Genomic DNA, 26,022 nt, shown 5'->3' on the forward strand with positions numbered 1-26,022 from the left:
TGCAGTATTTGTATACTGCTCCACATCCAAAGACCTCGGAGTGGTGAACAGCAGACAGGGTAAAGAATAAAAACACCATGTTAAAATAATTTAAATTATTTTTAAAAAGAAACAGAGTTCTGATGAAACCAAGTTTGATCAACTTGGTCACTTGAGGAAGGCTTCCTAAAATAACAATGTTTTGAAGAGGCGCCGAAAGCAACACAATGTTGGTGCCCGCCTGACCTTCAAGGGCAGGGAGTTCCACAGGAAGGGGGCCACCACACTGAAGGCTCTTTTCCTGGTGGACTCCAATCGGGTCATTGGTCCATGTGGAACCACCAGGAGCAAGCCCTCTGATGACCTCAGTGACCGGACAGGTTGGTGAGGGAGAAGGTGCTCTCTCAGGTAACCTGATCCCAAAGATGACTAAGGAAGCAATCCTGTAGCCCCTAGACACTGTCTGGAGCGCCATAGGATACTTCAGATTCCTGGATCCGAGGTCGGAGAAAGCGCTCCAACCTCAGATCCAGGAATCCGCCCCCTCCCCCTCACAGCATGGAAAGAACCATGCTGGCTGCCTCTCCGAGGTTGGGAACTCAATCTCGGAGAGAGGGTAAAGTGGGTGTTCCAGTGGGCAGGGAGAGGCAGGGATTGGAGAGGCCAGGATATGAGTTATCCCAAAGCCTTTCCAGCCTCCTTCCCTCCCACTCCGTAATGCCTCAGCTAGATGGACAAAAAAGCCTGTCTAGCGAAAATGCAGAGCGGGAGGAGCGGCAGAGACAATCACCTCCGCTGCTCCTCCCGCTCTGCACAGGATGCTCATAAGCCTCTGAGTTCGGAGGCTTATGAGTATCAAGGGCAGAAGTCACAGGATTGCACCCTTAATGAGGATTAGTTAACTCTTAACATCCTTTAAGCACCCTAGTACCGGTTGAACTAGTAAAAAGATAATTTCTCACACCCTTTCACCACGCACACGTGCACACAGACACACATCTAATCTCTCTTCTGAATCTGGAGCTGTAGTTTGTTGTTGTTCAGTCATTAAGTCGTGTCCGACTCTTCATGACCCCATGGACCATAGCACACCAGGCCTTTTGTCCTCCGCGTAGCAGCAGTCAAATCCATGTTATATTGATGTGAAGGTAAAGGATGTGATCTTATGTATGTGACATGGTGGAGGAGGGATTGAGAAAAGAGGCTTGAGCTACAATAGAAAACGCTTTCCCTTAAGCTGCTGCCACAGCAGAAGTATAGTTTGCAAAGAATTTGGGGAGAATGCCCCTCTGAACACTCTCTGCCTCTTGAGGCAAAGATACATTTAGCCACATAAAGCTGTCTCAGCAGGGGTACTACATGCAACAAGATACACCGCAGCTTCAGGAGAATTTGCAGTCAAGAAGGGGAATAGTTGCAGTAGCATACTCAACAATGCCTTGGTGCAGTGGCCTAACTAGTCTGGGTGATCAGTGTAGAGACATTGGCTTTTGTGGAAGACATGGACTTGCTAGAGGCAGAGTAAAACTAGGCCTTTGGGGAGCTTTTTAGCCTTTTAAAGAGATGGTGGTGTGTCTCTCTGTGTGTATCTGTGTCCCAGTTTTGAAGACAGGCTGCCCACCCCCATCCCCCAGGCCAGGAAGTCTCTCCTGATTATTCCCCTGCCCCCCACTTCCAGTTAGAGGAGATTCAGTTAATGTATCATAAATACCACAAGGGTAATGCCATCTTGTCTTCTCTTTACAGGCGACAGCTATGTCACCGATGGTGCAGGGGATGGGGCTTTCCACATAGCAGACTGGGATGATAAGAAAGTCAGGCACGTCTTCATCCGCAAGGTAACTATGAGGAATCGCCGCTGCACAGTCCCCGCCGTAACTTCTCCTTTTATGGATGGATATTCCTCTCAGCAGAATCGAGGCTGCTGGCTTGTGTAATAGCGCAATGCATGCTTGTGTCAAAGAAACAAGGTCTGTGGCGAGCGACCCTCGCCCTTTCGCAAAGGAGGCTCTGCTTGCGCTGCTCCAGGGAAAGCGCTTCCTTAGGATGTGTAAAGGAATGAACTGTGGTTACAGGAAGGCAACGGAGCATCTAGACCTGATAGGTTGTGGTACTCCTATTAGGGAGCAAAAAGTTGCGCAACAATGTTATTAACAAGTAACGCAGCTACTGTGTTTTTGTAGCTTCCCTTCTGCTATGCCTGGGTGGCTGCCTGTGTTTCAAAAGCACAGAACTGCAAGAAAGGGTGGCTAAGCACATATCAAAATACCTAGGGAGAGGAGGAGTTCTATGGGAATGCATCGCTTGCTTGGGAGAGTGTTTTGGAGGTGGTGGGGGCACCCATCTTGGTTTGCATCCTTCTAGGACAGCCCTCCCCAACCTGGTGCCTTCCAGATATGTTGGACTGCAACTTCTTGTAGTCCAGAACATGTGGAGAGCCCCAAGTTGGGGAAAACTAGGGCAAGAGCCAAGAATAAGCTTGTGAGCGATGCTGAGGAAGCTCCAGTCTTCAGCCAGAGAAGGGATCCTGCTGGGGTATGATTAAGCGAATGTTTCAGTATTGGAAGCATCTGTCCCTTCTCTTCTGTGACACTGGGGTCCTTTGGGAAATTTCCTGCCATTCAGCAATCGATGGAAAGAGTTGTTGTATTCTCTTGCTGGAGAAATGCATGTTGGAGAAAGTAACATGCTTACATAAAATCAACACTTGGGGAAGAGGTTCCTGCTTTGATGGAGCTCAAGTACACAGCTCAGGCTATGGCCACCATGCACTTTAATCCTGCCCTAATATCTGGAGTTGGGGTGGGCAGTTTCTCAGCATGCATTTCTGTAGACACTCACACGGTATCTTCGTTTCCAGGTCTACAGCATTATCTCACTGCAGCTGCTCCTGACGGTGGGCATTGTTGCAATCTTCACCTTTGTGTAAGTCTTTGCTGTGATGTTCCTAGGCCAAGACCGCTGTTCCCTGTAGACCAGCCTTCCCCAACCTGTTGCCCTTCCGATGTTTTGGATCTCAACTCCCATCAGCCCCAGCCACTATGGCCAATGTCAGAAATATCAAAAACATCTGGAGGACACCAGTTGGGGGAAGGCTGTTGTAGAGGGATGACCAAAAATGTTGGTACTTGGCAAAATGTTTGGGGTTTTTTTGGTCTTTTGTTCATGTAGAAACTCAGAATATTTATTTTCAGCTTCCACCAGTGGTATTAATCCTGCTAAAGCCAGAGCAGTTATTAGTGCTGTTGGAGTAACACTGGTGATAATTTATTTCAATTAAATGTTAACTTTTTCATGGGTGGTAATGAAATGGAACCGATAAGAGTCTGCGTATCTTTTGCTCTTGAAAGCTCTCTTTGCACTCCCTTCCAACAGTTAGTACTACCGCTAACAGTTAGTACTATCACCAGGGAAACACATTTTTCCAGTTATTTTGGCAGTGGTGGGGGATGGTTGTGGCCTCATTTCAGATGTTTACTAAACCATGCACTGCAGTTAGGGTGTGCCCTCCAACAGTACTTTAGCCAGCTGGTGCTTGACTTCTGTTCTTGATGTATTTATTATTATTACAGTACATGGAAAATGTTAGCATTTAGCAGTGAGGGAGAGATCAGAATTGGAATGTGAAGGGAACATTCTTCAAAGCAGCATCCTAAATTCAGTTTGCCAACTAGAGCTATAATCTAATCCCCCACCTCCCACCCCATCCCCATAATAGGAGCGAAGATGCTTATTCTACCACCTGATCTTCTTTCTCCACAGCGAACCAGTGTCCCTTTTTGTGCGGAGGAATGTTGCTGTGTACTATGCATCTTAGTAAGTATCGCCTTCTCTCATATGCACTGCCAAAGATGGCTCCGAGCCTGGTTTTGAGTTGGGTTACTGTGGTGGAGATCTCATTGCTACTAACCAAATCATTGTGGATCACCACTGCTAACCACCACTTTGTGGATGAATCCCACTACTACACACCAACTATTGTGGTGAGGGTGACACAATTCTACTAATCCCATCAGTAATTGACTGGGGGGAAACACCTCCTCATTGAGGGCTAGTAACTTTCCCTAAGTGGAGGCTCACTCCCTGCTGCTAATTATCCCTTAGACCCTTTCTGCTGCCACTATATGAAATCTTTTGTTTCTGAGTTACCCTTTATTCCATCCAGTAGCTGGATTTAGGCACGGGACAAAACAGTCCAGAGGTTACAATAATTAAAACAAAGGGATAGTAAATTTATTTAAAATTATACATATATATAACTATCGAAAAAATGTTATCATAGAATCATAGAATAGAAGGGTTGGAAGGGGCCTACAATGCCATCGAGTCCAACCCCCTGCTCAATGCAGGAATCAAGTCAGAGCATCCCTGACAGATGGCTGTCCAGACTCATCTTGAACGCCTCCAGTGTGGAAGAGCCCACCACCTCCCCAGGGAATTGGTTCCATTGTCTTATTGCTCTAACAGTCAGGAAGTTTTTCCTGATGTTCAGCCGGAATCTGGCTTCCTGTAACTTCAGCCCATTATTCCATGTCCTGCACACTGGGAAGATCGAGAAGAGATCCTGGCCTTCCTCTCTGTGACAACCTTTCAAGTACTTGAAGAGTGCTGTCATATCACCTCTCAGTCTTCTCTTCTCAAGGCTAAACATGCCCAGTTCTTTCAATCTCTCTTCATAGGGCTTTGTTTCCAGTCCCCTGATCATCTTTGTTGCCCTCCTCTGAACCCTCTCCAGTTTGTCTGCATCCTTCTTAAAATGTGGTGCCCAGAACTGGACACAGTACTCCAGATGAGGCCTAACCAGTGCTAAGTAGAGGGGAACTAGTACTTCCCGGGATTTGGAAGCTATGCTTCTATTAATGCAGCCCAAAAGAGCATTTGCCTTTTTTGCAGCCACATCACATTGTTGGCTCATATTCAGCTTGTGATTGACAACAATTCCAAGATCCTTCTCACCTGTAGTGTTGTTGAGCCACATATCCCCCATCTTGTAACTTTGCATTTGGTTTCTTTTTCCTAGGTGCAGAACTTGGCATTTATCCCTATGAAATGACTTTCTGTTGTTTTCTGCCCAGCGCTCCAGTCTATCCAGATCACTTTGAATTTTGTTTCTGTCTTCCAAAGTATTAGCTATCCTGCCCAATTTGGTGTCATCTTCAAATTTGATCAGCATTCCCTGCACCTCCTCCTCCAAGTCATTAATACAAATGTTGAAGAGCACTGGGCCCAGGACTGAGCCCTGTGGTACCCCGCTCGTTACCTCTCCCCAGTTTGAGAAGGTCCCATTGATAAGCACTCTTTGAGCCCGATTCTGCAGCCAACTGTGGATCCACCGGATCGTTGTTCATCTAGCCCACTTTGAGCTAGTTTGCTCATCAGGATATCATGGGGCACTTTGTCAAAAGCTTTGCTGAAGTCGAGGTATATTATATCTACAGCATTCCCACGGTCCACAAGGGAGGTTACTTGATCAAAAAATGAGATCCAATTCGTCTGGCAGGATTTGTTCTTGACAAATCCATGTTGGCTTCGAGTAATCACTGCATTGTTTTCAAGGTGCTTACAGATGGATTCCTTTATAATCTGCTCCAGAATTTTCCCACGGATTGATGTCAGACTGACTGGTCTGTAGTTCCCAGGTTCCTCCTTGAAGATAGGGACAACATTAGCCCGCCTCCAGTCATCTGACACTTCCCCCATCCTCCATGATTTCTCAAAGAGAATAGACAGTGGTTCTGAGAGTTCTTCTGCCAGTTCCTTTATTATTCTAGGATGCAGTTCATCTGGGCCTGGAGATTTGAACTCATTCAAAGTAATTAGGTATTCCTTGACCATATGCCTATCGATCTCAAGCTGCAATCCTGCCCCTTCAGCTTGTACTTCGCCTTTGCCAGGGGGGTCATAGACCCTCCTTGGGGAGAAGACTGAGCCAAAGTAGGAATTGAGCACCTCTGCCTTTTCTTTGTCATCTGTTATCATATTGCCATCCTTATTTAATAGCTGAACAACCATTTCTTTCCTCTGCCTTTTACTATGCACGTAGCTGAAGAAAGCCTTTTTGTTGCTTTTAGCATCCCTTGCTAACCTCAGCTCGTTCTCAGCTTTAGCCTTCCTGATGCCATCCCTGCAATTCTGTGCTATCTGCCTGTACTCTTCCTTTGTTGCTTGGCCTTCTTTCCACTTCCTATATGTGTCCTTTTTTGTTTTCAGGTCATCTCTAAGCTTTTTGTGAAGCCACATTGGCTTCTTCTGTTGTCTTCCCCCTTTTCTTCTTTTTGGAATTGTTTGTAATTGTGCCTTGAGAATTTCCTTTTTTAAAAGCTCCCACCCATCTTGGACTCCTTTTCTCATTAGAGTCGCTTGCCATGGGACCTTAGTGATCATTGTTCTGAGTTTATTAAAATCAGCTTTCCTAAAATCCAGGGTACGCGTTTGACTACACTCGGCTTTTGCTTCCCTTAGAACCAAGAACTCAAGTACAACATGGTCGCTTTCCCCCAGAGTTCCGGTAACTGCTACTTTATCCACTAAGTCATCTCTGTTGGTTAAGATCAAGTCAAGGATAGCCGATCCTCTAGTTCCTTCCTGTACTTTCTGTAGGAGGAAGTTATCTGCCACCCAAGTCAGGAATTTCCTGGAGGGGCCATGTTTTGCAGAATTTGTCTCCCAACAAATATCGGGGAAATTCAGGGTGGAAACTGAGCCCATAGAGCCCCAGAGCAGTTCTGATTCTGAGGAGGAACAGCAATCCATGGGAGAGGAGCTCGCTCATCTCTCACAAGCACAGCAGCTGGCAGAGATTCCTCCTGCCAGCATTCCTGGGATAGATAGTGACCCTGGCAGTGAGAGAGCGCTGGAGGGGGGCTTGCTGGATGCTCGGCGCAGACGCAGGGAGCGACGACAAATGGAGGGCACAGAAAGGAGGAGTACCGCTTGTTTGGCGCTCAAACAACGGCCGTGTCCTGAGGACCCAAGGGAAAGAGGGAGGATCTCTCCCTAGCCCATAAGTTCAGGGTCTTCCCGTGGTTCACCTTCAAACGGGGACCAACTGCCTTATCTGGAGCTTAGGCTACTCTGCTGTCTTTCCCCGGTGCTGTTCCTTGCTTTGTCGCTAGTGATTAGTATCTGAAAGAGTCATAAAGTAATAAAGGAATAAAGTCTCGGAAAGAATCCTCGTCATCTGTGTCCTGAGTTGGCTATTGGTGGGGACTGCAAGGGGCAGCTAGGGCGCTCCTGACAACTACTACATCATGCTTCCTTAAAACATTGGCTATTTGCTTAAAGTTTCATCCTCATCTTCTCCTTGATTGGGTGGCCGGTAGTAGACTCTGACCACCAGGTTCATTTTATTCTTTCCTCATTTATTTTGATCCAGATGCTCTCGATGGGGCTACCAAGCTCATCCTCCTGTATTTCTGTGCAGAGATATGCATTTTTCACATACAGTGGAATCCCACCTCCCTTTCTGTTCCTCCTGTTCTTTTTGAACAAGTTATATCCTTCAATTGCTGTATTCCAGTCATGAGAGTCATCCCACCAAGTCTCAGTTTTACCTATCAAGTCATAATTTCCCTCTTGTATTAAGAGTTCAAGTTTGTTCTGTTTGTTTCCCATACTCTAGGCATTAGTATATAGACATCGAACACCATGTGCTTCATAGTCTGGCTTTCTTCCCACATGTGTCTGAAGACTATTATTGGGCGCTATTAGAGCTATTCTCTCCATTGCGGTGCATGAGCCTTCGTCCATTGTTACCCCCAACTTTACATCTCCCTTCCCCGTAGGATTCAATTTAAAGCCCTCCTGATGAAGTTCTTCATGCTGTGGCCAAACACATTCTTCCCATCCTTTGTGAGGTGCAACCCGTCCCTTGCCAACAGCCCATCTTCCAGGAAGTATAGCCCGTGGTCCCAGAATCCAAATCTCTCTTGTTGGCACCACCTTTGTAGCCAGTCATTCACCTGGAGTATTTTTCTTTCCCTTTCTATCCCTCTTCTAACTACTGGAAGGATGGATGAGAAAACTATCTGGGCCCCAAAGTTCTTGAGTTTCCTTCCCAAAGCTTCAAAGTCTGACGTGATTTCTTCGTAGCTCCACTTGGTGGTATCATTTGTTCCCACATGGATGAGAAGAAAGGGATACCTGTCAGTGGGCTTTATGAGTGCAGGTAGCTTTTCAGTCACGTCTCTAATCCGTCCTCCCGGGAGACAACATACCTGGCGAGTCCGTGGGTCTTCGCGACATACTTGGGTTTCGATCCCACACAGCAAGGAGTCTCCCACTACTACTACTCTTCTTCTTGTTGTAAGCCTGGGTTTCATTGCCTCTGCTTGACTGCCCTTCAGCCTCTTGCTCACTCTCAAGCAGGTGATTCTTCGTGATTCTTCCTTGTGATTCTTCCTCTGCAGGCTGTCCTCCAGTCTCATCCTCTAGTACCTGGAATCGGTTCCACAGCTTGACTGCTTCCACTGGTGCAGAGTGGCATCTAGTTCTTCTTCTCCTAACTGTCATCCTTTTTCAAGGAGTATCCTCTACTGCATTTGTCCTCACCTCAGCATTTCCCGCTTCTGCCTCATCTTGCTGTTGCTCTTCAAGCTTCTGGTCTTCACTTTGCTGCTGTAGTTCCCCCATTCTGTCCAAGAACGCTTCGTGTTCTCTTATTCCCCGGAGGGTCGACAGTCGCCGCTCCAGTCCACTTACTTTTTCTTCCAGCAGCGTGATCAACTTGCACTTGTTGCAGGTGTAGGCCATGTTGTTCTCAGGCTAGAAAACAAACATGGCACACACCTTGCAGGTCACCACCACTGGAGAGTCTTGTCCTTCCATAGCCTCTATTCTGTTTTTGAACATGGCACACACCTTGCAGGTCACCACCACTGGAGAGTCTTGTCCTTCCATAGCCTCTATTCTGTTTTTGTGTCTAGCTTTCTGATTGTTCTAGACTAGCTTGTGCCTGCTCCTCTCCTCAGTAGAGGTTAAAAGCAGAGTCCCACTGGTGGGGAAGTGTGTGTTACAAGACAAATACGTGAAAAAAAAAAGTTTGTTAAAAAAGAAAAAAAAAGGTTATGGGGCCTCCTCCTTGACCTCCCCTGCCGAACTCCCCTGGCCAACTCCTATTTGCTCCCCCTGTTTGCTTGCTCTGGTCGCTCGCTCTCTGGGAGCTTGCTTGCTTCTGTAGTCCCTGGACCAGCTGGAGCAGCTTGCTCTGCAGTGCTCTGCTCAGCTGGGAGGCGGGAAACAGACTGAAGCTTTCTGCCCACACAGCTGCTGGGAGTACTCAGACTACACACCCCCAATTCAGTTGGAGCTCTCAGAAGCACCTGGTGAGCTCACAGCCACTCAGAAGGATAAGGGACAGTCCCCTGGGCTTCCTGCAGCCCACTTACCTCTTTGCCTCTGTCTCCTTTGTCTCTTCTACCACTGTAACTCCCCTGGCCAACTCCTGTTTGCTCCCCCTGTTCGCTCGCTCCCTGGGAGCTTGCTTGCTTCTGTAGTCCCTGGACCAGCTGGAGCAGCTTGCTCTGCTCTGCTCTGCTCAGCTGGGAGGCGGGAAACAAACTGAAGCTTTCTGCCCACACAGCTGCTGGGAGTACTCAGACTACACACCCCCAATTCAGTTGGAGCCCTCAGAAGCACCTGGTGAGCTCACAGCCACTCAGAAGGATAAGGGACAGTCCCCTGGGCTTCCTGCAGCCCACTTACCTCTTTGCCTCTGTCTCCTTTGTCTCTTCTACCACTGCAGCTCCCCTGGCCAACTCCTGTTTGCTTTCCCTGTTTGCTCACTTTCTGGGAGCTTGCTTGCTTCTGTAGTCCCTGGACCAGCTGGAGCAGCTTGCTCTGCTCTGCTCTGCTCTGCTTAGCTGGGAGGCGGGAAACAGACTATGTTCAGTACAATACACACTTAAAATGCCTAATCTGTAGTTTTGAACAAGTTACTATTTCTTTTTAAGGGATTACTTATGAAACATACAGATATTACCATAGCTTTAAAAAGTTGGTTACTTGAAGGCAATAGTTCCTTTCTCTATCCAGCCTTTTAGCCAGTTACCCTATAAGGCAGGGGCAGGCAACCAGAATGGGGTGGGGGGACTGGATGACCCTCCCCCAGCCTTCTGCATATCAATGACATCAAGGGGGGGCATGGCCACACCCTTGACAGCATTTGGTTCCTGGTGGGTGTGGCGACAACATGATCCTGCTGACACATTTGCTGGAAAAGGGCTTTGCTGCTTCTCCTGTCAGAGCAGGCCTGCATGCAGCAAAGATGCTTTGCCTGACTTTTGCCTTCTCCCATTGGGGAGGGGGCGCAGGGCGGGCAAAGACGCCTGTCCCGCAATCTGTGATTTGAGATAAGAAGGGGATTCCTCTCCCTGCTATCTCAGGAAGCCCAGGGTAGCGTCCAGGCAAGGGAGCAGGGCTTGGGATGGGGTGGACCCCACAGAGGGAGCCAAGCATCCACCTGCTGGAGGTTGCCCTCCCCTGTTATAGGGCTCCACCCCAGCTAACTCACTGAATGACTGTGAGGATGTAAGTGCGCAAGAGTCAAAACTTCCAGACGTTTTGGACTACAGCTTGCATCAGCCCCATCCAGCATGGCCAAGGGTAAAGGATGCGGAGAGTTGTAGTGCAAAACATCTGGGGAACATCCAGGTGAGGAAGGCTGACATAGAGCACGGTGAATGGGAGATGATATTAAGGCTGCCCACCTACCTGGGAGTGAGTCCCATTCCACCTGGTGGGATGTAAGCATGTTTGCCTGGAAATGAATGAGCTCTAAATCACTTGTATCCCATGGTAAGTGAAACAAACCTAGAGATAACTGATCCTCTGCACCAGCCTTGTGGGACCTTTTTTTTCTATCAAGGGCCATTGACCCATAGGGGAAAAAAGCAGTCAGGAGTCACACACAATTATTAATTGATTAATTGTATGAATTAATTGTATTGTAAATACCATAAATAAATACCAATATTATAATGTGTAGGAAGAATAGTGCTGGGGTGTTGGCATCTCCTGAAGCTTTCGATACTCAGGTTGGGCTCCACTGACTAAGAGGAACAACACTATCAATACTGAGGGGGGGGGCAGGTGAAGACACACACCTGCTCCTACCATTGGGGATGATGATGACGATGACGACGATGATGACGACGACGAAAATTTCCTAGAAGTTCTCCAAAAGCACTCATACACAGACACAACAAAAAAAGATTCAAAGTGACTTACAACAACCTTAAAACATACAAAGATTTAAGACAATTTTAAACAGCCAAAAACAATTAACAGTAAAATACCACAACTTAATAAAATAACCAAATCATCAGTCGTAATCAGGAACAATTCAACTGATACATTATGAAGCCTATCATATGCTGTCAAATGCCTGGGAAAATAGAGGAAAGTCTTTAACTTGGAGACAAAAATAATATTTGGGAATATTTCCACCAGAGCAGGAAAGGCAGAGGGTTCGACTCTGCGGCTGCATCTGGCCCTTAGGCTGGAAGTTCCTCACCCCTGCTCAACACTCATGCACACAGAACTGGTGGGACAGGGTTACAGCAGAAGCAATGGTGGTTGGGCCTAGGCTGAGGTGTGATGTATAGAGAAAAAGCAACAAAAGCGAAAGCTCTTCCTGAGGTTTAGGGAACAATGGTCAAGTGCGGCATTTCAAAATGTCCTGTGGTCTCCTGATCAAGTGCAAATGTCACTATATAAAGGGCCCAGAGTTTGCCATATCCCAGCCTTTGTGTCTTTTGGGGCGGAGCGCTAAACTCTTGGTAGACGTTACTGAAATGTAAATATCTCACTCTTGTTGCTTTCCCCCAGTGCTGTATTCCTGGTCACTTACCTGGTGCTGGTGTGTTGTGAAGGCCCACGGTGAGTGTACGTCGGGTGTGTACTTAAGGGTTTGTGATCTGTTGTAGGGTGAGTTGGCTGCTTATAACATCAGGATTTTGAAATGAGTGTCAGTCGGGCAATAATGGGAAAACTACTCTGTACAACAATTCCCAGAATACTCTTTTCTTTCATCTCTCGTGGATGACTTGGGGCCAGGGATCATAATGTTTCAGACCAAGATAGTCACAGAATTGTTTGTTGCCTCTGGCCCCAGATACTTATTTATTTATTTATTTATTGCATTTATACCCCGCCTTTTTTCCTCTTGCAAGGAACCCAAGGCGGCTGACATTATCCTCCTCCTCTCCATTTTATCCTCACAACAACAACCCTGTGAGGTGGGTTGGGCTGAGAGTCTGTGACTGGCCCAAAGTCACCCAGTGAGCTTCCATGGCCGAGTGGGGACTAGAACCCAGTTCTCCCAGCTCCTAGTCCAACACTCTTGCCACTACACCACACTGGCTCTCTGCTATTGAAACGGCAGTTGTAGAAAGGAAAGGAATTTGAACTGGGTGGATGCCCAGGAGTTAGAGGAGGCTTATGACTGAGGTAACTAACTATGAACATTTACACATTTCATTGTTGTAGGTCTTCAAAAAACAACAACACACAAATCCCCTAGCCACCCAGTAAAGGTTTAAATAAAAAGAGGGGGAGACTGTGTTGGAGTGAAATAGAAATTGGTTTGAAGGGACACTTGTCGAGAAATTGGAGACAGACTGTGGGGAAGGGCTAGTGGAGGTATGAGCTGTGAATAACAGGTTTTTGTGGGGTGGGGAGTACTAGATGAAAGTAGATCTCCAGACGCTTTGGACTTCAGCTTCCAGCCTTCCTGACCATTGGCCGTGGTGGCAGAAGCTTCTGGGAGGTGAAGTCCAAAACATCTGGAGATCTGCGTTCTCCCATCCTGGAACTAGAGGACTGAAGCTTGTGGCTTGACATGGGTTAATATGAAACAGTTGCTATAGGCAGCAAGTTTTGGAGAGAGTGCTGTTATCTGCCTACAGTCTCATTTTCTTTCTTTAAAAAAAGAAAAGCTCCTGTCTGGGGTGCGATTGGAGCATGCCTGAACTCTGCGTCAGGTGAAAAAATGTCTTTACAGCTAGCACCTGGGAGGGTTTGCTGAAACACTTGGCCCAACTGGATGTCCCCTCCTGAAGTGACACTGCTTAATGTAACCTGTGTTCTGCCTTTTTCATCTCTTCTAGGAGACGCTTTCCATGGAATCTCATCCTTCTCTTTGTCTTTGTAAGTAAACATTTTTGTGGTTGTGGAAAGCAATGGAAGCCGCATAGATTTCCTCATTCGTATGTAGGGGGAAGAAATGAATTTTTCATTTAATTTATTAATTGGTTCTCTTGCCCTTCTTCCAAAGACCTCAGGGTAGGGTACCAGGTTCTTTTCTCTCCTCTGCCTCCTCCCATTTATCCTCCCAATAGCCTGTATTGCCCCAGCCGTGGGCGTTGAACTCTTAGGTTAGAGGTGCCAAGATAGTGATAAATCAGATTCAAAGGTTTACTTACAAGGAGACTTTATTGGGTAACTTACAGCACACAGGCGTACCCAGTGGTTGGATCAGACAGCTTCTCTGAACCACAAGCCATTGGGTCAAATTGGTTTTGTACCATACATGTTAGCAATAAGGCAGCATGACACTAGCAAGCGCCGCTAGCGTTCATTTCCAGCATAAACTAACAGCACTTGGTTCTCAGCACAGCCACCTGTAAACAGACTTCGCTTCCCAAGCAGAGTGCTTGATAACACTTTCACTCATTAGTATGGAATGTGCTAGGCCACGCTATCGGCTCTTTGAATCATCTTCACGTGCTTAGAGGCTTACTAGCAAGGGAATTGCAACAATAATGAACTTAAGCAAGCGTTATGGATCTCTAGGCCCCTCTAACACTACAAATGACTTGGCTACCTTCCTGAGGCCAATCTATAGCCCTCTAAAGTAGATTAAGCTAAGGGATTGTGATTGCCTCAAGGTCTCATCTAGTGAGCTTCATGGCTGAATGACTGGTCCCTAGTCTGACACTGGGATAGTTTTGAAATGGACACTAAATAGCATAGGGACGAAGTGTGTGTGTTTTTATGGATTTAAAAAAAAAATGAAGAAAAATGACCACAACCCCAAAAGTAAAAAAATCCCCTGCAAAGCCATTTATTAGAATCCTTCATGACTCTCTGAACAACACTTGAACCTATTTGTATGCAGTTCAGCTTAAACAAAAGGATTTAAAACAGTCAACTATTTTGGATGAGCCTCTAGTCTAACTCTATATTTGGAGGCCTCCAATGGTGCTTGTGAAGCTCTCCACTACCTGCCACCTTAAAAAGTAATAATAATAAAAACTTGAAAAACATTGCGGCACCAAGTTCTCATTCCTGTTCTTGAACCTGCTGCTGATCAGCTGTTCAGTGGGCAGGAAGAGAAAGAAAGTGTTGCTTCCTGGCCCCGGCCGATCTTCTTCCATCCACACAGACCTTTCCCCTTTGCTCTATCTCTCTTTACTCCCAGCTTCTAGCCTTGCTATTTCTCTCTACTCAACCCCTTCCTTGCTATTTCTCTCCCTTCCCCTTCCCTAGCCTTCTTTGTTTCCCCTTTCTCTCCTACTCACCCCTTTATCTTGCTCTCCTCTCAACTTCTAGCCTCGCTCTTTGTCTCCCCTCTGTCCCTTTGCCTTGCTATTTCCCCATCCCTCTCAACCTCTAGCCTTGCTATTTGTCCCACACACACATCTCTTTTAACTAGACAGGCCCCACAGCAGCCATTATGTGACTAGCCACATCCTTGGTGGGAGCCGTTTTGTAGTGGTGTCCACAGCGTTTTCTCAAATTCCTAAATGTGTCCATGGGTCCAAAATGGTTGGGGACCCCTGCTATGTGTGATTATGAAGAATCCATTATTTCTGTAACAGACTCTACCCAGGATCTCTTGCCTGATTACAGTTTGGAGGTCTTTTTCCTTACTGTGCCACAGGAACTTTTGAGCAGTTTGGTCAAAAATATATTTATGCTCAAAGGCCCCATTTTGTGACCATAATAGCACTCTTTCGGGGTCATGTTGTCAGGGGTTGGCAAAGCATCCTTGCTAAGGGATTAATAATAATCAAGTAATTGATTTATAACCTGCTCTTCTCCTAAACATGCCCAGAGCATCATGCAGCATAATCATAAAAACCATATCATATAATCAGTAAAAAGCACCAATTCAACAACCAATTTCTAAATGCAATAATAAAGGATGTAATATAACTGTGGAGTCTCCATCATGGAGCCTGTTAAAACACAGCAATTAAGAAGAAGAAAAATACACAGCACCCACTAGTTAAAACTTTAGTTTATAAGTCAGCTCAAAAGCCTGCCTGAATAAAAATGCATTTGCCTGCTGGTGGAAGGACAACTAAGGTGGAGCCAGTCTGGCTTTCTTTGGATTCCAGTCTTAATCTGAAGCTAGTGCAGAATGGAAGCTCTCGAGATAGATGGGCATATACAGCATATTGGAGACTGTGGTGATGATGTGAGGGGCAATGATCAGCTGGTGACTTCAGTTTCTATTTTTCTTCTAGACATTGGCCATGGGATTCATGACAGGCGCCATTGCTAGGTAAGAAGGTACAAAAATAACCCCTGTCTTTTTAATCCCCTTTTGTCTCCACTCTAGCAACTGAGCTTCTGGTTAGAGGTGATATATTGAGTGTTTACTCAGTGGGAGGGTTTCCTAGAGCTGGACTCAGTAAGAATCTCGCTCCTATAAAAATGGTGGGAGTGTCCAACATTCAAAATTCAATAATTATTAAGTAGCACAGGTCTAGAAAAACCAACAGACCACATTTTTGTTAGCCAAACAATCCATTTTTTCTAGCCAGCCTCCTTTTAGTACAGGTTTTTCTGAACAAAGATACTTTTTGGTGGGTACTTCCTGACCTTCTTAACCTTGGGATAGTTATACTGTTATATAATATTCCACAGTATCTTATACAGTGGAAGAATCGCTAATAGAGATTCCAGACCTACACTTGGCCATCAGCCTCGTATTCTTATAGCAATAATGACATTAGTAACTAGTTTTACTGAGGGCTGCGGTAGCTTAGTGGTTAAGACGCTGAACTGCAGACTGGAAGGTCGGCAGGTCAGCAGTTCGAGACCCGAGTGCTGCGTGACGGAGTGAGCTCCCGTCTTCAGTCCCAGCTTCTGCCAACCTAGCAGTTCGAAAGCAAGAAATTGCAAGTAGATAAATAGGTACCGCCTCGGCGGGAAAGGTAACAGCGTTCCGTGCATCTCGGTGTTCAGTCATGCCGGCCACATGACCACGGAAGCGTCTTCGGACAGCGCTGGCTCTTCGGCTTAGAAACGGGGATGAGCACCGCACCCTAGAGTCGGACACGACTGGTTGGGGACACCTTTACCTTTTTAACTAGTTTTACTAGAGGGCACTTTGAGGAAGGTTGTGGGCCAGGGCTGTGGTGCCTCCCCTTATATGGACAAGTCCCATATGTGCAGCTGCTCCTCCCTCCACATCATCCCCAACCAGCATGGCCAGTGGTCAGGGATTGTGGGAGTTGTAGTCTAAAACATGTGGAGGGCATCAGGTTGCCTACCCCTGGACTATAGCATGCCACCGTTGATTAGTTATGCTACAGGTACATTTGTATGAATATATGGTCTCAAAGTGTGTTGATGGTGCTTTGTGCCTCTTTTGTGATACATCTCTGTCTTGGAAGAAAGCCCAGCTTACAATCAGTGGGACTTACTTCTGACTAAATTGCTTAGAATTTGAATAAAGGGAAAATATCTCAGTTGTCATAATACACTGGAACATTCTGCCATCTCTTGCTTACTAGTATTTATTTATCTGGATGTTCTTAATTATAGTATGCACCTACCATTAACGTTCCTTTTCAAAAGGTAGAGAAATCCAATAACAGATACCTGTTAAGTGCAGCATTTAAGTAAAAAGACAGGACAATTTGGGTTATGATCATAAGCATAATTGTTGTTGTTCAGTCGTTAAGTCTCCTTTTGCCTTCAGCCTTTCCCAGCATCAGGGTCTTTTCCAGGGAGTTTTCTCTTCGCATTTGGTGGCCAAAATATTGGAGCTTCAGCTTCAGTATCTGTCCTTCCAATGAGCACTCAGGGTTGATTTCTTTTAGGAATAAGCATAATTACTTGGAAGTAATTTCAATCAGTAGTAGCGAGACTTGCCTCAAAGTACATGTAGAGCACTGTTCCTTCTGCTAACGTTACCAAAACAACATTAATTGTTCTGTTGTGACATGCTCAATGTTTGCATTTCCTTGCTATTTGGTATAAAAATTATCCTGACTGTAGGTCTTACATATGCACTGAATTAGGTCATTTGCCACTGAATTTGCACATTTGTCAACATAATGCCCAAACCTACTGGTAGAATAATGGTTTAACTCTTTGTTTGCAGCACGTACTCTACAAAGGCTGTTCTACTTGCCATGTTAATCACAGCTATTGTGGCCATAGTTATCACCATCTTCTGCTTCCAGACAAAGGTAAGGTGTGCTCACTTGGCTCTGCTTCCTCCGTTATATCTGAAGTTCCTTGATTCTATTCAACAGCTGAGGTTTGAGGACGCAGAGCTTTCTGCATACATTGTGTGGCCTATAATCCATGGGAAGATAACTCCCTTTAGACTGGCCTTCCCCAAGCTAGCACCCTCCAGTTGTGTTAGGATTACAACTCCTATCACCCCCAACGGCTGTTAAAGGGACAGACTGTTTAGGTCTTACGACATTCTTCATAGTCGTCAACATGCAAGTACATCCTGAAAACCTCTGGGTTTTTGTTTTGCTTTATACATTTTTAACCTATATGGCTATGAAAATAAGCTCTATTTGTTTATAATTGTACAAAAATACAGTACATTAAGAGAGAGGAAAAGTAACTAAAGGGGGAGAACAAAAGGTGATCTGGTGGTGGGGTGGGGCAGATCTCTGCAGTCCACAGCTAGGTAACTGTAAGAAATAGGAAGATCCTTAAACCAGCATTAGGCATTGGTGTCTGTATTAGTTGTCCAAATGATCTGATGGGTATCTATGTGTTATTGCTAGAGATACATAGTAAGCTCATACACTAATTAGGTGACCATTCATTGGTGGATTAAAAGTGTCTATGGAGACAAGCTTGAGAATGCTGTGCCTGTTGAAATCTCAGAAGCTGTGTGAGCGAGACAGAGAGGCAAAAACAGACTAACCATACAGGCTGAAAATGTATGTAATTTATACAAGATGCAGAATAGTAAATATTCAGCCTTCTTCAGATGTGCTGGACTAATCTGACTTGGATTCCTGCATTGAGCAGGGGGTTGGACTCGATGGCCTTGTAGGCCCCTTCCAACCCCACTATTCTATGATTCTATGACTACAACTCCCATCATCCACATCTGGTTGGGGATGGTTGGAATTATAGTTGGAGCATATGGAAGGCGCCAAGGTGGGGAAGGCTGTTTATGTCCCTGGCATCAATTTATGGGCCTGCAGAGGATCTCAAGGTCCATTTTATTCCAAGTCTTTGTCCTGATGATGGCGTTTCCTAAACCAGGTCTGTGCTCTCCAGACAGTAGTAAAAGAGGGATGCCTAGCAGCAGTGTCTTCATAGTAGGCTGTGTAATTAGGAGGTAAAAGGTCAGTGGTGGTGGTAGTGAAATAATGAATGGGCTAACCAAAAGATCTTCTCAAGATTGGCAGTGGTAGTCTAGACCAGGGGTAGGCAGTGTGATGCCCATGAGCACCAATGCACTCCTGGACACTTCACTTGGTGTCCACCAACATGCCGTACTCCTCCCACTTAAAAAAAAAAAAAAATTAACACATTTTCTTACCAGCAGCTGGGATTGCTATGGAATAGGTTTCTGTTTGTGCTGAAAACTGTGGGTTAAAAGGAACTGTTTAGTGCGTTGGGGCTCAGACTTCACTTCTATCTTGTACTCAGTCTTTTGGGCAGGTTATTTGTCCTTTGCCACCCCTTCCATGGCAGCCATTTTGTGGTGGTGCCCAGGACAAATTTCTCAATGGTCAAATTTGCCCACAGCCCCAGAAGGTTGCTTGCCCCTGCTGTAGACTTTTCAGGATGTTATTTTATAATACATATAATAGAATGCACACTAAATATCAATGTGGTAAAATATGCATGAAATAAAATGAGAGTCTTATTGCTTCCCCAAATAGTTATTGGTTGCGTGTTACATCTGAAGACAAAAAGATGTAAGACTGAAGTGTGGAATCCCCCCTCTTCTCCCCAGCCATTTCTTTAAGAATATATTTTTCTTGCATGTAAATGTGTGTGTGTCCTCCATATTATGGAATTTGTTTGGCCAGGAGGCCAAAGTTTGCAGAGCAAACTGAGGTGTGGTACAGAATGTGTGACCCATTATCTGCATCTTCCCCCATCGTGTGTCTTGCTCTTGTTGGCAGGTGGATTTCACGTCCTGCACTGGCTTGTTCTGTGTGTTGGGCATTGTTGTCATGGTGACTGGGATTATCACAGCCATTGTTCTGGCCTTCAAATACGTAAGCAACCGTTAGTGGAAACTTGATGGGGCTTGGGGGTCAGTGCTGGTCACAGTGGTTCCTCTGGATCTGATACTTGGACCTTTCCTTACAGATCCAAATAATGGTCATGTATGTGATTGAATCTGACCATTGCATATAGATGTGAATTCCCACCTAGTATTGCTAAATCATTGTATCTGCCGTGGTGTCTACCTTGCTAGGAGCTCAGTTATGATTTGGAGGCTGTCGATGATCAACATCCTGCCAACCTTCCTTTTGGAAATGTTTGATTCCCTATCCCTGTAAATGATGCTGACCCATGTGCTGCTCCTGTTTGTGGTGCATGAGGCAGTCAAGTGAAACTGTCATTAAATTTAAATCAAAATGTTTAGCTGGCGGAGAAGAGACTTATGGGCTCTTATTTCCTGCAGGTCTATTGGCTCCACATGCTGTATGCGGCCATTGGTGCAATTGCCTTCACCCTGGTGAGTAGAAAGTTGTCTTCTGTATACATAATTGCTGGTCAAAAGAGCTTGTGGTCAAGCTGCTCATTGAGATTTATTGGCTGTCCTTTTCACAAGGACCCTTTAAGCTGCATGTACATCACCTCCTTACTAGCCTAAGGGCCCATGGTTGTAAGATTAAAATCATAGGATTTCCATGAAAGGAAGTTCATGGAAGGAAAGTTTCCCGTTCCCCTCTCCCCCCCACACACACACCGTCCCACATTTTCCAGAGAAAAAGTCCCTCTAAAGAAGATTTCCAGGGGTCATAGGGGCCTGCAGGAGGGAAGAAGGAGATTGGAAACTTTCCTTCTGTTTAAGTTAACTTATCTGAAGATCTAAGCCAATGTGTGTGTTTTTAATATACTTGCTTTGTTTCAGTTAATTTCACTATTTGTTGAACTGGAAGTCTTTAATCTGGAATATTCTTATCTGCTGACAGGCAAAGATAAGGCACTTGTGTTCCAAAGTGGAGGAAGAGAAAGGCAGTCAGTAGGGGGAAAAGGAGAGAGTGATTAAAAAAAATCTCTTCACTAAAATGTACTGAATGGAAGTAAAAATGGTGGGAGATGAGGCAGGATTTCTGATGTAACGGGACAGAAATCTTGCTTGGCCTCAGGGTTAGCTTATATGTACCATGAAAATTAACACCATCACCTGTTAATGCCATTTGGGCATCCTTTAGTGAACTGAGTTTGGCCTTGGCTTCCTGTGGCATATGCATGCTGATATGTCTTTCCGTCTCATGTGAACCCCTCGGAGCCTAGATCTTTGGAGTTCACATGCCCTGGAAGGGCAGGAATAATGTTTTTATTACTGGATAGTCTCTTGAAACGTGTGACTAATGGCTTCTTTGTGGCTTTCTGCAGTTTCTTGCATATGACACCCAGCTGGTGCTGGGCAACAGGAAACACACGATCAGCCCTGAGGAATATGTCTATGGAGCCCTCAAGATCTACACAGACATCGTCTACATCTTCACCTTCCTCTTGCAAATTGTGGGCAGCAGAGACTAGGAGACGGAGTCCCTGCTTATCTGGCTGGACTTTTGGCAACCTTCCCCAGAGGTTTAGGGGAGCATGACTTTCTGAATATAATGTTCGTCTGCATTGGTCTCACTTCTAGCACATGTATAGAAGCTACTAGGGGATCCACATAGCGGACAGAGATACAGATACAAGTGGGAGACCATATATTGTATACAATGTAGATACTGATCTTAATCTGTAAGATGCTTTTGTTTCTCCATTTCTACCTGGGGAACCCCTTCCTGTATCTAGTGTCTGGCTACATGAATGTAGTGTGTATATTACCACTTTGGTGGGATGTATCCTAGTTCTTTCAACTTATCTCTTATTTGTATTTTTGTCAGCATACTTATCCAAAATGTAGGTGGCTCTTCCAGTTAGGAAATCCAAAGCTCCACTACATAAGTGCAAATAAAAATTATATTTTTGAATTAAGATCTCCCATATTTATGTGTGTTGGAGTGATGGTGGTTACATTGGTTGCCTTGTAATTAGAGCTGTGTGCAGATGGCCTCTCAAATCTTTCCAGCCTATTTGTGGGCAGAAAAATTGGGGGGACAATTTCACTGTATTTCTCCTAGGGGAAGAGAAATTCTCCAACAATATCTCACAGATAGGGCTTACTGTTTGCAGGGGTTGCAGCACAGGTTATTTCTTTTTTCCTAAGGGTTTTTTGTTTATTGCAGTGATTCTGCAAGTGGCAATAGCATCAACTGTGTTGAGGCTTCCACTCTTCTGAGGCATAATTTTGAATTTCTTCTGGTGGTATTTTTGAGCTTACCTAATCACTGCAAGGTGGCCAAGGGTGCTTGTGTGTCTTCTCTCTGTATTACACATCTTTCCATTGCTTTGCAGCCTCCCAGGCCACCTGCCATTCCTGAACTGAAAAAGCCCCATGGGAGGAATTGCCTCATGATGTCTTCCTCATGTTGGCTTTAATGAAAGTGCAGGAAGCTGAGGAGGTTACAGGCTGCCACAGAGATTGTTGTACTCCATGGCCACCTCATAAGTAGATTAAGCTCCATGGCCACCTCATAAGTAAAGTAGGCACAAGAATCCCAAACCCAGCCCATGAGAATTTCTCAGAAATTTCTTCTCCTTTGAATTTCTTTTTGAAACCAATTTCTTTTCTATCAAATTGAATGAGAATGGTTAAAAAAAATGTGGGATAAATTTTCGGCACAGCACCACTTGTACTAATAATGTGATCCTATACCTGTCTTCTCAGAAGTAAGCCCCACCAAGTGCAGTGGTGCTTATTCTCAGGTAAGTGGGTACAGGACTGTGGCCTAAGGCTACAACCGTATGCACACTTACCTGCTCGTAATTCCCATTGAACTCAGTGGACTTCTTTCCAAGTAAACATGCCTAGGATTGCACTATATGACTGCAATCTTATGCACACTCATTTTGGAGTAAATCTCCTTGAAATCTTTGTTGACCTCTGTGTAAACATTTATTTAAAATCTTTTTATCATGCCTTCTATAATTCCAAGAATTTTAATATTGAATAACTTGCAATAATAAATAAATAGAACTCTAAAATCAGTCTTCAAATGATAAAATAAGCAGCCAAGCAATAAAAGCAATAATAACACTGACAGATGACACAGAAATGATTATCTCTTTATAAGGCACTATCAGTGTGTATGGCATTTTATAGAGTACAAGAAGACAGGTCCCTGCCTTCAGGATTTTCGCATCTAAAACTTGCTTGTATGCATACAAAAGCATACTGTTTGATAATGGCCTCTGAAGCTTAGTGCTCCCATCCGCAATGCAAATATGAATAAAGGAACTGGGATTTAACTAGCTGTGCACCCTAAAATAGCCTTTGGACTGACACAAGTCCAATGTCTGGCTTCAGTCTCATTTTAGGGGGTCTATCTGTATGGATTACATCCTCAAAACGCAAGGCATGATTTGCCTCAAGCTACTGGCTCCTGAAGCACTTAAAAGTGTGTGTAGCCACTGATAGCTTTAAAAAGTAATTGGACAAATTCATGGAGGAAAAAGCTATCTAAATTGGTGTGTTAATCACTAGATCTTCTGGTAGCACATTTCATATAGTTAAATTATACACTGTGTGAAGAAATACTTCATTTTTATATGTCCTTCACTGGATGATCCTGTGAAATATTATTGTGAGAGAGGGAGAAAAATTTCCCCAAATCCATTTTCTCCACATGATGCATAATGTTATACAACTTTATCATGTCTCCCCTTACTGGCCTTTTTTCTCCCGCCCCCCAACAAACATTGTACATTTCCTCATAGAGGTGTTGTCCCAATCCCCTGATAATGTTGCTTGCCCTTTTCCCAGCTCTACAATATCCTTTTTGAGATGAGGCGACTAGAAATGTACACTCAATATTCCAAGTGCGGTCCGTGCTGTAGATGTGCAGTATTAGCAGTTTTATTTGAGATCCCTTTCCTAGCGATCCCAAAGATGGACTTCCCCCGTTTTCACAGTTACTGTACACTGGGTTGACATTTTCATCGACGCATGTGTGTTATGGGTTGTTTACACAGTTGGGTGATCCTTTACACCAGGGGCAGGCATCCCCCCTTATCCCTGACCATTGGCCATGCTGGCTGGGGCTGATGGGAGTTGTAGTCCAAAACCTCTGAAGGGCGCCACATACCAGCTTCAAGTTTACGCTATTTCGGCCATTTGAGATCATGGCCCTTTGCCTTCAGAAGCTGTGAAACGGTCCAAATAGCGTTCCCGCCATACCTTGTGTTGGGCTTCAGCTCCGCTAGATAGTATACTTTTGGGACAAGCCTGCGCCCAAGAGGGAATCTGTTGCTACACGTTTGGATACGACACGACCCCTGGCGCGGCTTTTCCTACAAGGCTACCCTGCGCTCAGTGAAGGGAAGCTTGCAATACTTCCAGCCCGCCTCTTGGGGGCGCTCCCGTTTCATCCCAGGACCCGTTTTTAGACAATAGGAAGCTGCTCAAATGCCCTCGGTCTCCCCGCCTCATTATGCCCATTCTCCGACACTTGTCGGAACTTCCCCGCCGTCATTCCGGGGATTAAACAACTCGAAGAATTGCTGCGGTTTTCATTTTTTTAAAAAAAGACGCCCGGCAGAGTTCGGCAACGAGAGGAAAGCAAGCGAGCCAGAGGCAGGTAAGGACGCCGGGAATCGGGGCGAGGAGTTGGGCACACGCAGGAGCAAAGGCTGTGCTGCTCCGTAGGAAGGGATCGTTTCTATTTCGATGGGGAAAGTCCTACTCTCCAAAGTAGATCTGGATCGTTACTCTGGATTTAATTCTTGTGCTGGGACTGGGAGTCAGGGGGCAAAAATCCAACGTAAGACCTACTTAGGCACTAAGTAAGTCTTAGTGCCCACTTAGGCGCTAACTTGAGTGCCATTCATTTCAGTGGGTTTACTCTAAGTAGGGGATACGTTGGATTTTTGCCCAAGAACTGACTGGGGGTTATATTTGGATTTGATCCTGAGGACAGTAACTCCCCATTTGTTTCAAAGACAATCCTGGCACTCAGTGGGCAAAAGGACCAGGTTCTTGCGCTGGTGACTTCTCTAATCAGACTTGCTTAAGTACTCACACTACTCTGAAAACATTTCAACACCATCTCTGCGAGATCGGTGATTACTTTGCTTCTGCTGCACCATGCCCTGTCTGTCCTGTTAGTGGTAGACCTGATTTGGTCAACTGCAACTGTTGGGTATATCTGCCAGGCAGAGATTTCAGATTCAGATTCCTGTGTATTCGTGATGATGGCCCCGACCAGCTAGATAGACAGCCTTCTTGGGGCAGGGGATTTCCCGGCTTAATCTACTTTGGAGAGTTGTACTCAAATGAGTGAGACTAATCCCTCCTCACAAGATATTTGGTTCTGAACTCCTTGGAGGAGATCAGGATATACATGGAAACTCCTTGTTTTTTTGCACAACAACCCAATTAGGTAGGCTGGGCTGAAAGCTGTTGATTAGCCTAGGGCCTAAGGCAGGGGTGGGCAACTTGTGGCCCTCCAAAAGTTTTGGCCTATAGCTCCCATGATCTCTCACCGTTGGCTCTGGTAGTTAGGGCCAATGAGAATCGTAGGCCAAAAGACTAGGAGGGTTCCTAGTGAGGTCCATAGCTGAGCTGGGATTTGAATCCTGGACTGATGCTGTAACCACTGCGCCAAGTGCACATTAACATTTGGGGCTGGAATGTACTTGTACCCTGATCTCACAGGACTGTGGATTTATTTTTATTGTGTTGGGTTTTAGATTCATTTATGGAGCAGTGAGCAGCATCCGATAAATGCAAAATATTGCCTTTCTCATTTCACCTGGTGCTTTGTGTTGTGCAGGCCTTTCCCTTGGGGGCTGATGTCAAGGCCCAGCCCCCACGTTCTGTAGACCGGGGAGTTTTCTGTGGCACAGGTTCACCCTGTGCTCATGGCCAGTGGCTTTCTTAGCTTTCATTCTTTTAATCATTTGCACAGAAACTAATGGAGACAGGGAGGAGAGGAAATAAAAAGTTTAACATTCTGCCATGCGGTTCATTTCTGCTTTCACTTTCCTCTTCTCTGTATAGAGTTAGAAGTATCCAGATATGGGCACGAAGACAAGGGAGTCCCAGTTGTATTGTACATGTTGAACAGAATAAAGGCACAGTGCAGAAGTGAGCTAGCTGCGGAGCGTGAGCTACAGAAAACTGGGGATTATTGAAAGGATTGGGCAGGCAGATAGGATGTGTACATTGATTTGACCTTCTGGCCACTCTTTCTATTCATTTCTAGCTAAACGTTAACAGCTTCTGTTCCTCTTTTATATACAGAGTTTTGCATCTAGTTCCTCTCTCTTGCAGTCACACACGCTTGCACTATATAATGCTGGTTTCTGATGACTTTGAAATATATAAACTAGAGTGACCATTAAAAGTATGCATGTTATTTATGTACCCTATGTAGTACATTATTTATGTACCCTATGTAGGTGTGAATATTTAATATTAAGTGTTCTGAGAAATGGGAATCCTGTCTAAAAGATCTGTGCATATTATCAGGAAGAAAGCTGGCAGCCCCACATGATGGATCCCTTCTATCACAAAACTGAGCACCGTTC

At 45.2% G+C, this 26,022-nt stretch overlaps 2 protein-coding genes across 3 annotated transcripts in view; both read left to right on the plus strand.

Annotated features, from left to right (window-relative positions):
- LOC146358242 (protein lifeguard 3-like) overlaps nt 1-21,369 on the plus strand; it is a 58,772-nt gene extending 37,403 nt beyond the window's left edge. For both annotated transcript variants that reach the window (XM_084806155.1, XM_084806165.1), the window contains exons 3-12: nt 1,726-1,817; nt 2,840-2,904; nt 3,742-3,795; nt 11,806-11,856; nt 13,086-13,125; nt 15,450-15,487; nt 17,318-17,405; nt 19,326-19,421; nt 19,835-19,888; nt 20,776-21,369. In XM_084806155.1, coding sequence (XP_084662281.1) covers nt 1,726-1,817; nt 2,840-2,904; nt 3,742-3,795; nt 11,806-11,856; nt 13,086-13,125; nt 15,450-15,487; nt 17,318-17,405; nt 19,326-19,421; nt 19,835-19,888; nt 20,776-20,922 — 725 coding nt within the window. In that variant the 3' untranslated portion in view covers nt 20,923-21,369. The remainder of the gene's footprint in view (nt 1-1,725; nt 1,818-2,839; nt 2,905-3,741; nt 3,796-11,805; nt 11,857-13,085; nt 13,126-15,449; nt 15,488-17,317; nt 17,406-19,325; nt 19,422-19,834; nt 19,889-20,775) is intronic.
- A 2,436-nt stretch (nt 21,370-23,805) lies between these two features.
- The window catches only part of LOC146358243 (protein lifeguard 3-like), a 29,879-nt gene continuing 27,662 nt past the window's right edge, over nt 23,806-26,022 (plus strand). The window contains exon 1 of the mRNA XM_084806191.1: nt 23,806-24,071. The gene's annotated coding sequence lies outside the window, so the exon portion shown is untranslated. The remainder of the gene's footprint in view (nt 24,072-26,022) is intronic.

The sequence above is a fragment of the Heloderma suspectum genome, chromosome 1, assembly GCF_057233095.1.
Source record: "Heloderma suspectum isolate Gila_16-S chromosome 1, 16-S_ref, whole genome shotgun sequence".
In the NCBI taxonomy this organism is placed as follows: domain Eukaryota; kingdom Metazoa; phylum Chordata; class Lepidosauria; order Squamata; family Helodermatidae; genus Heloderma; species Heloderma suspectum.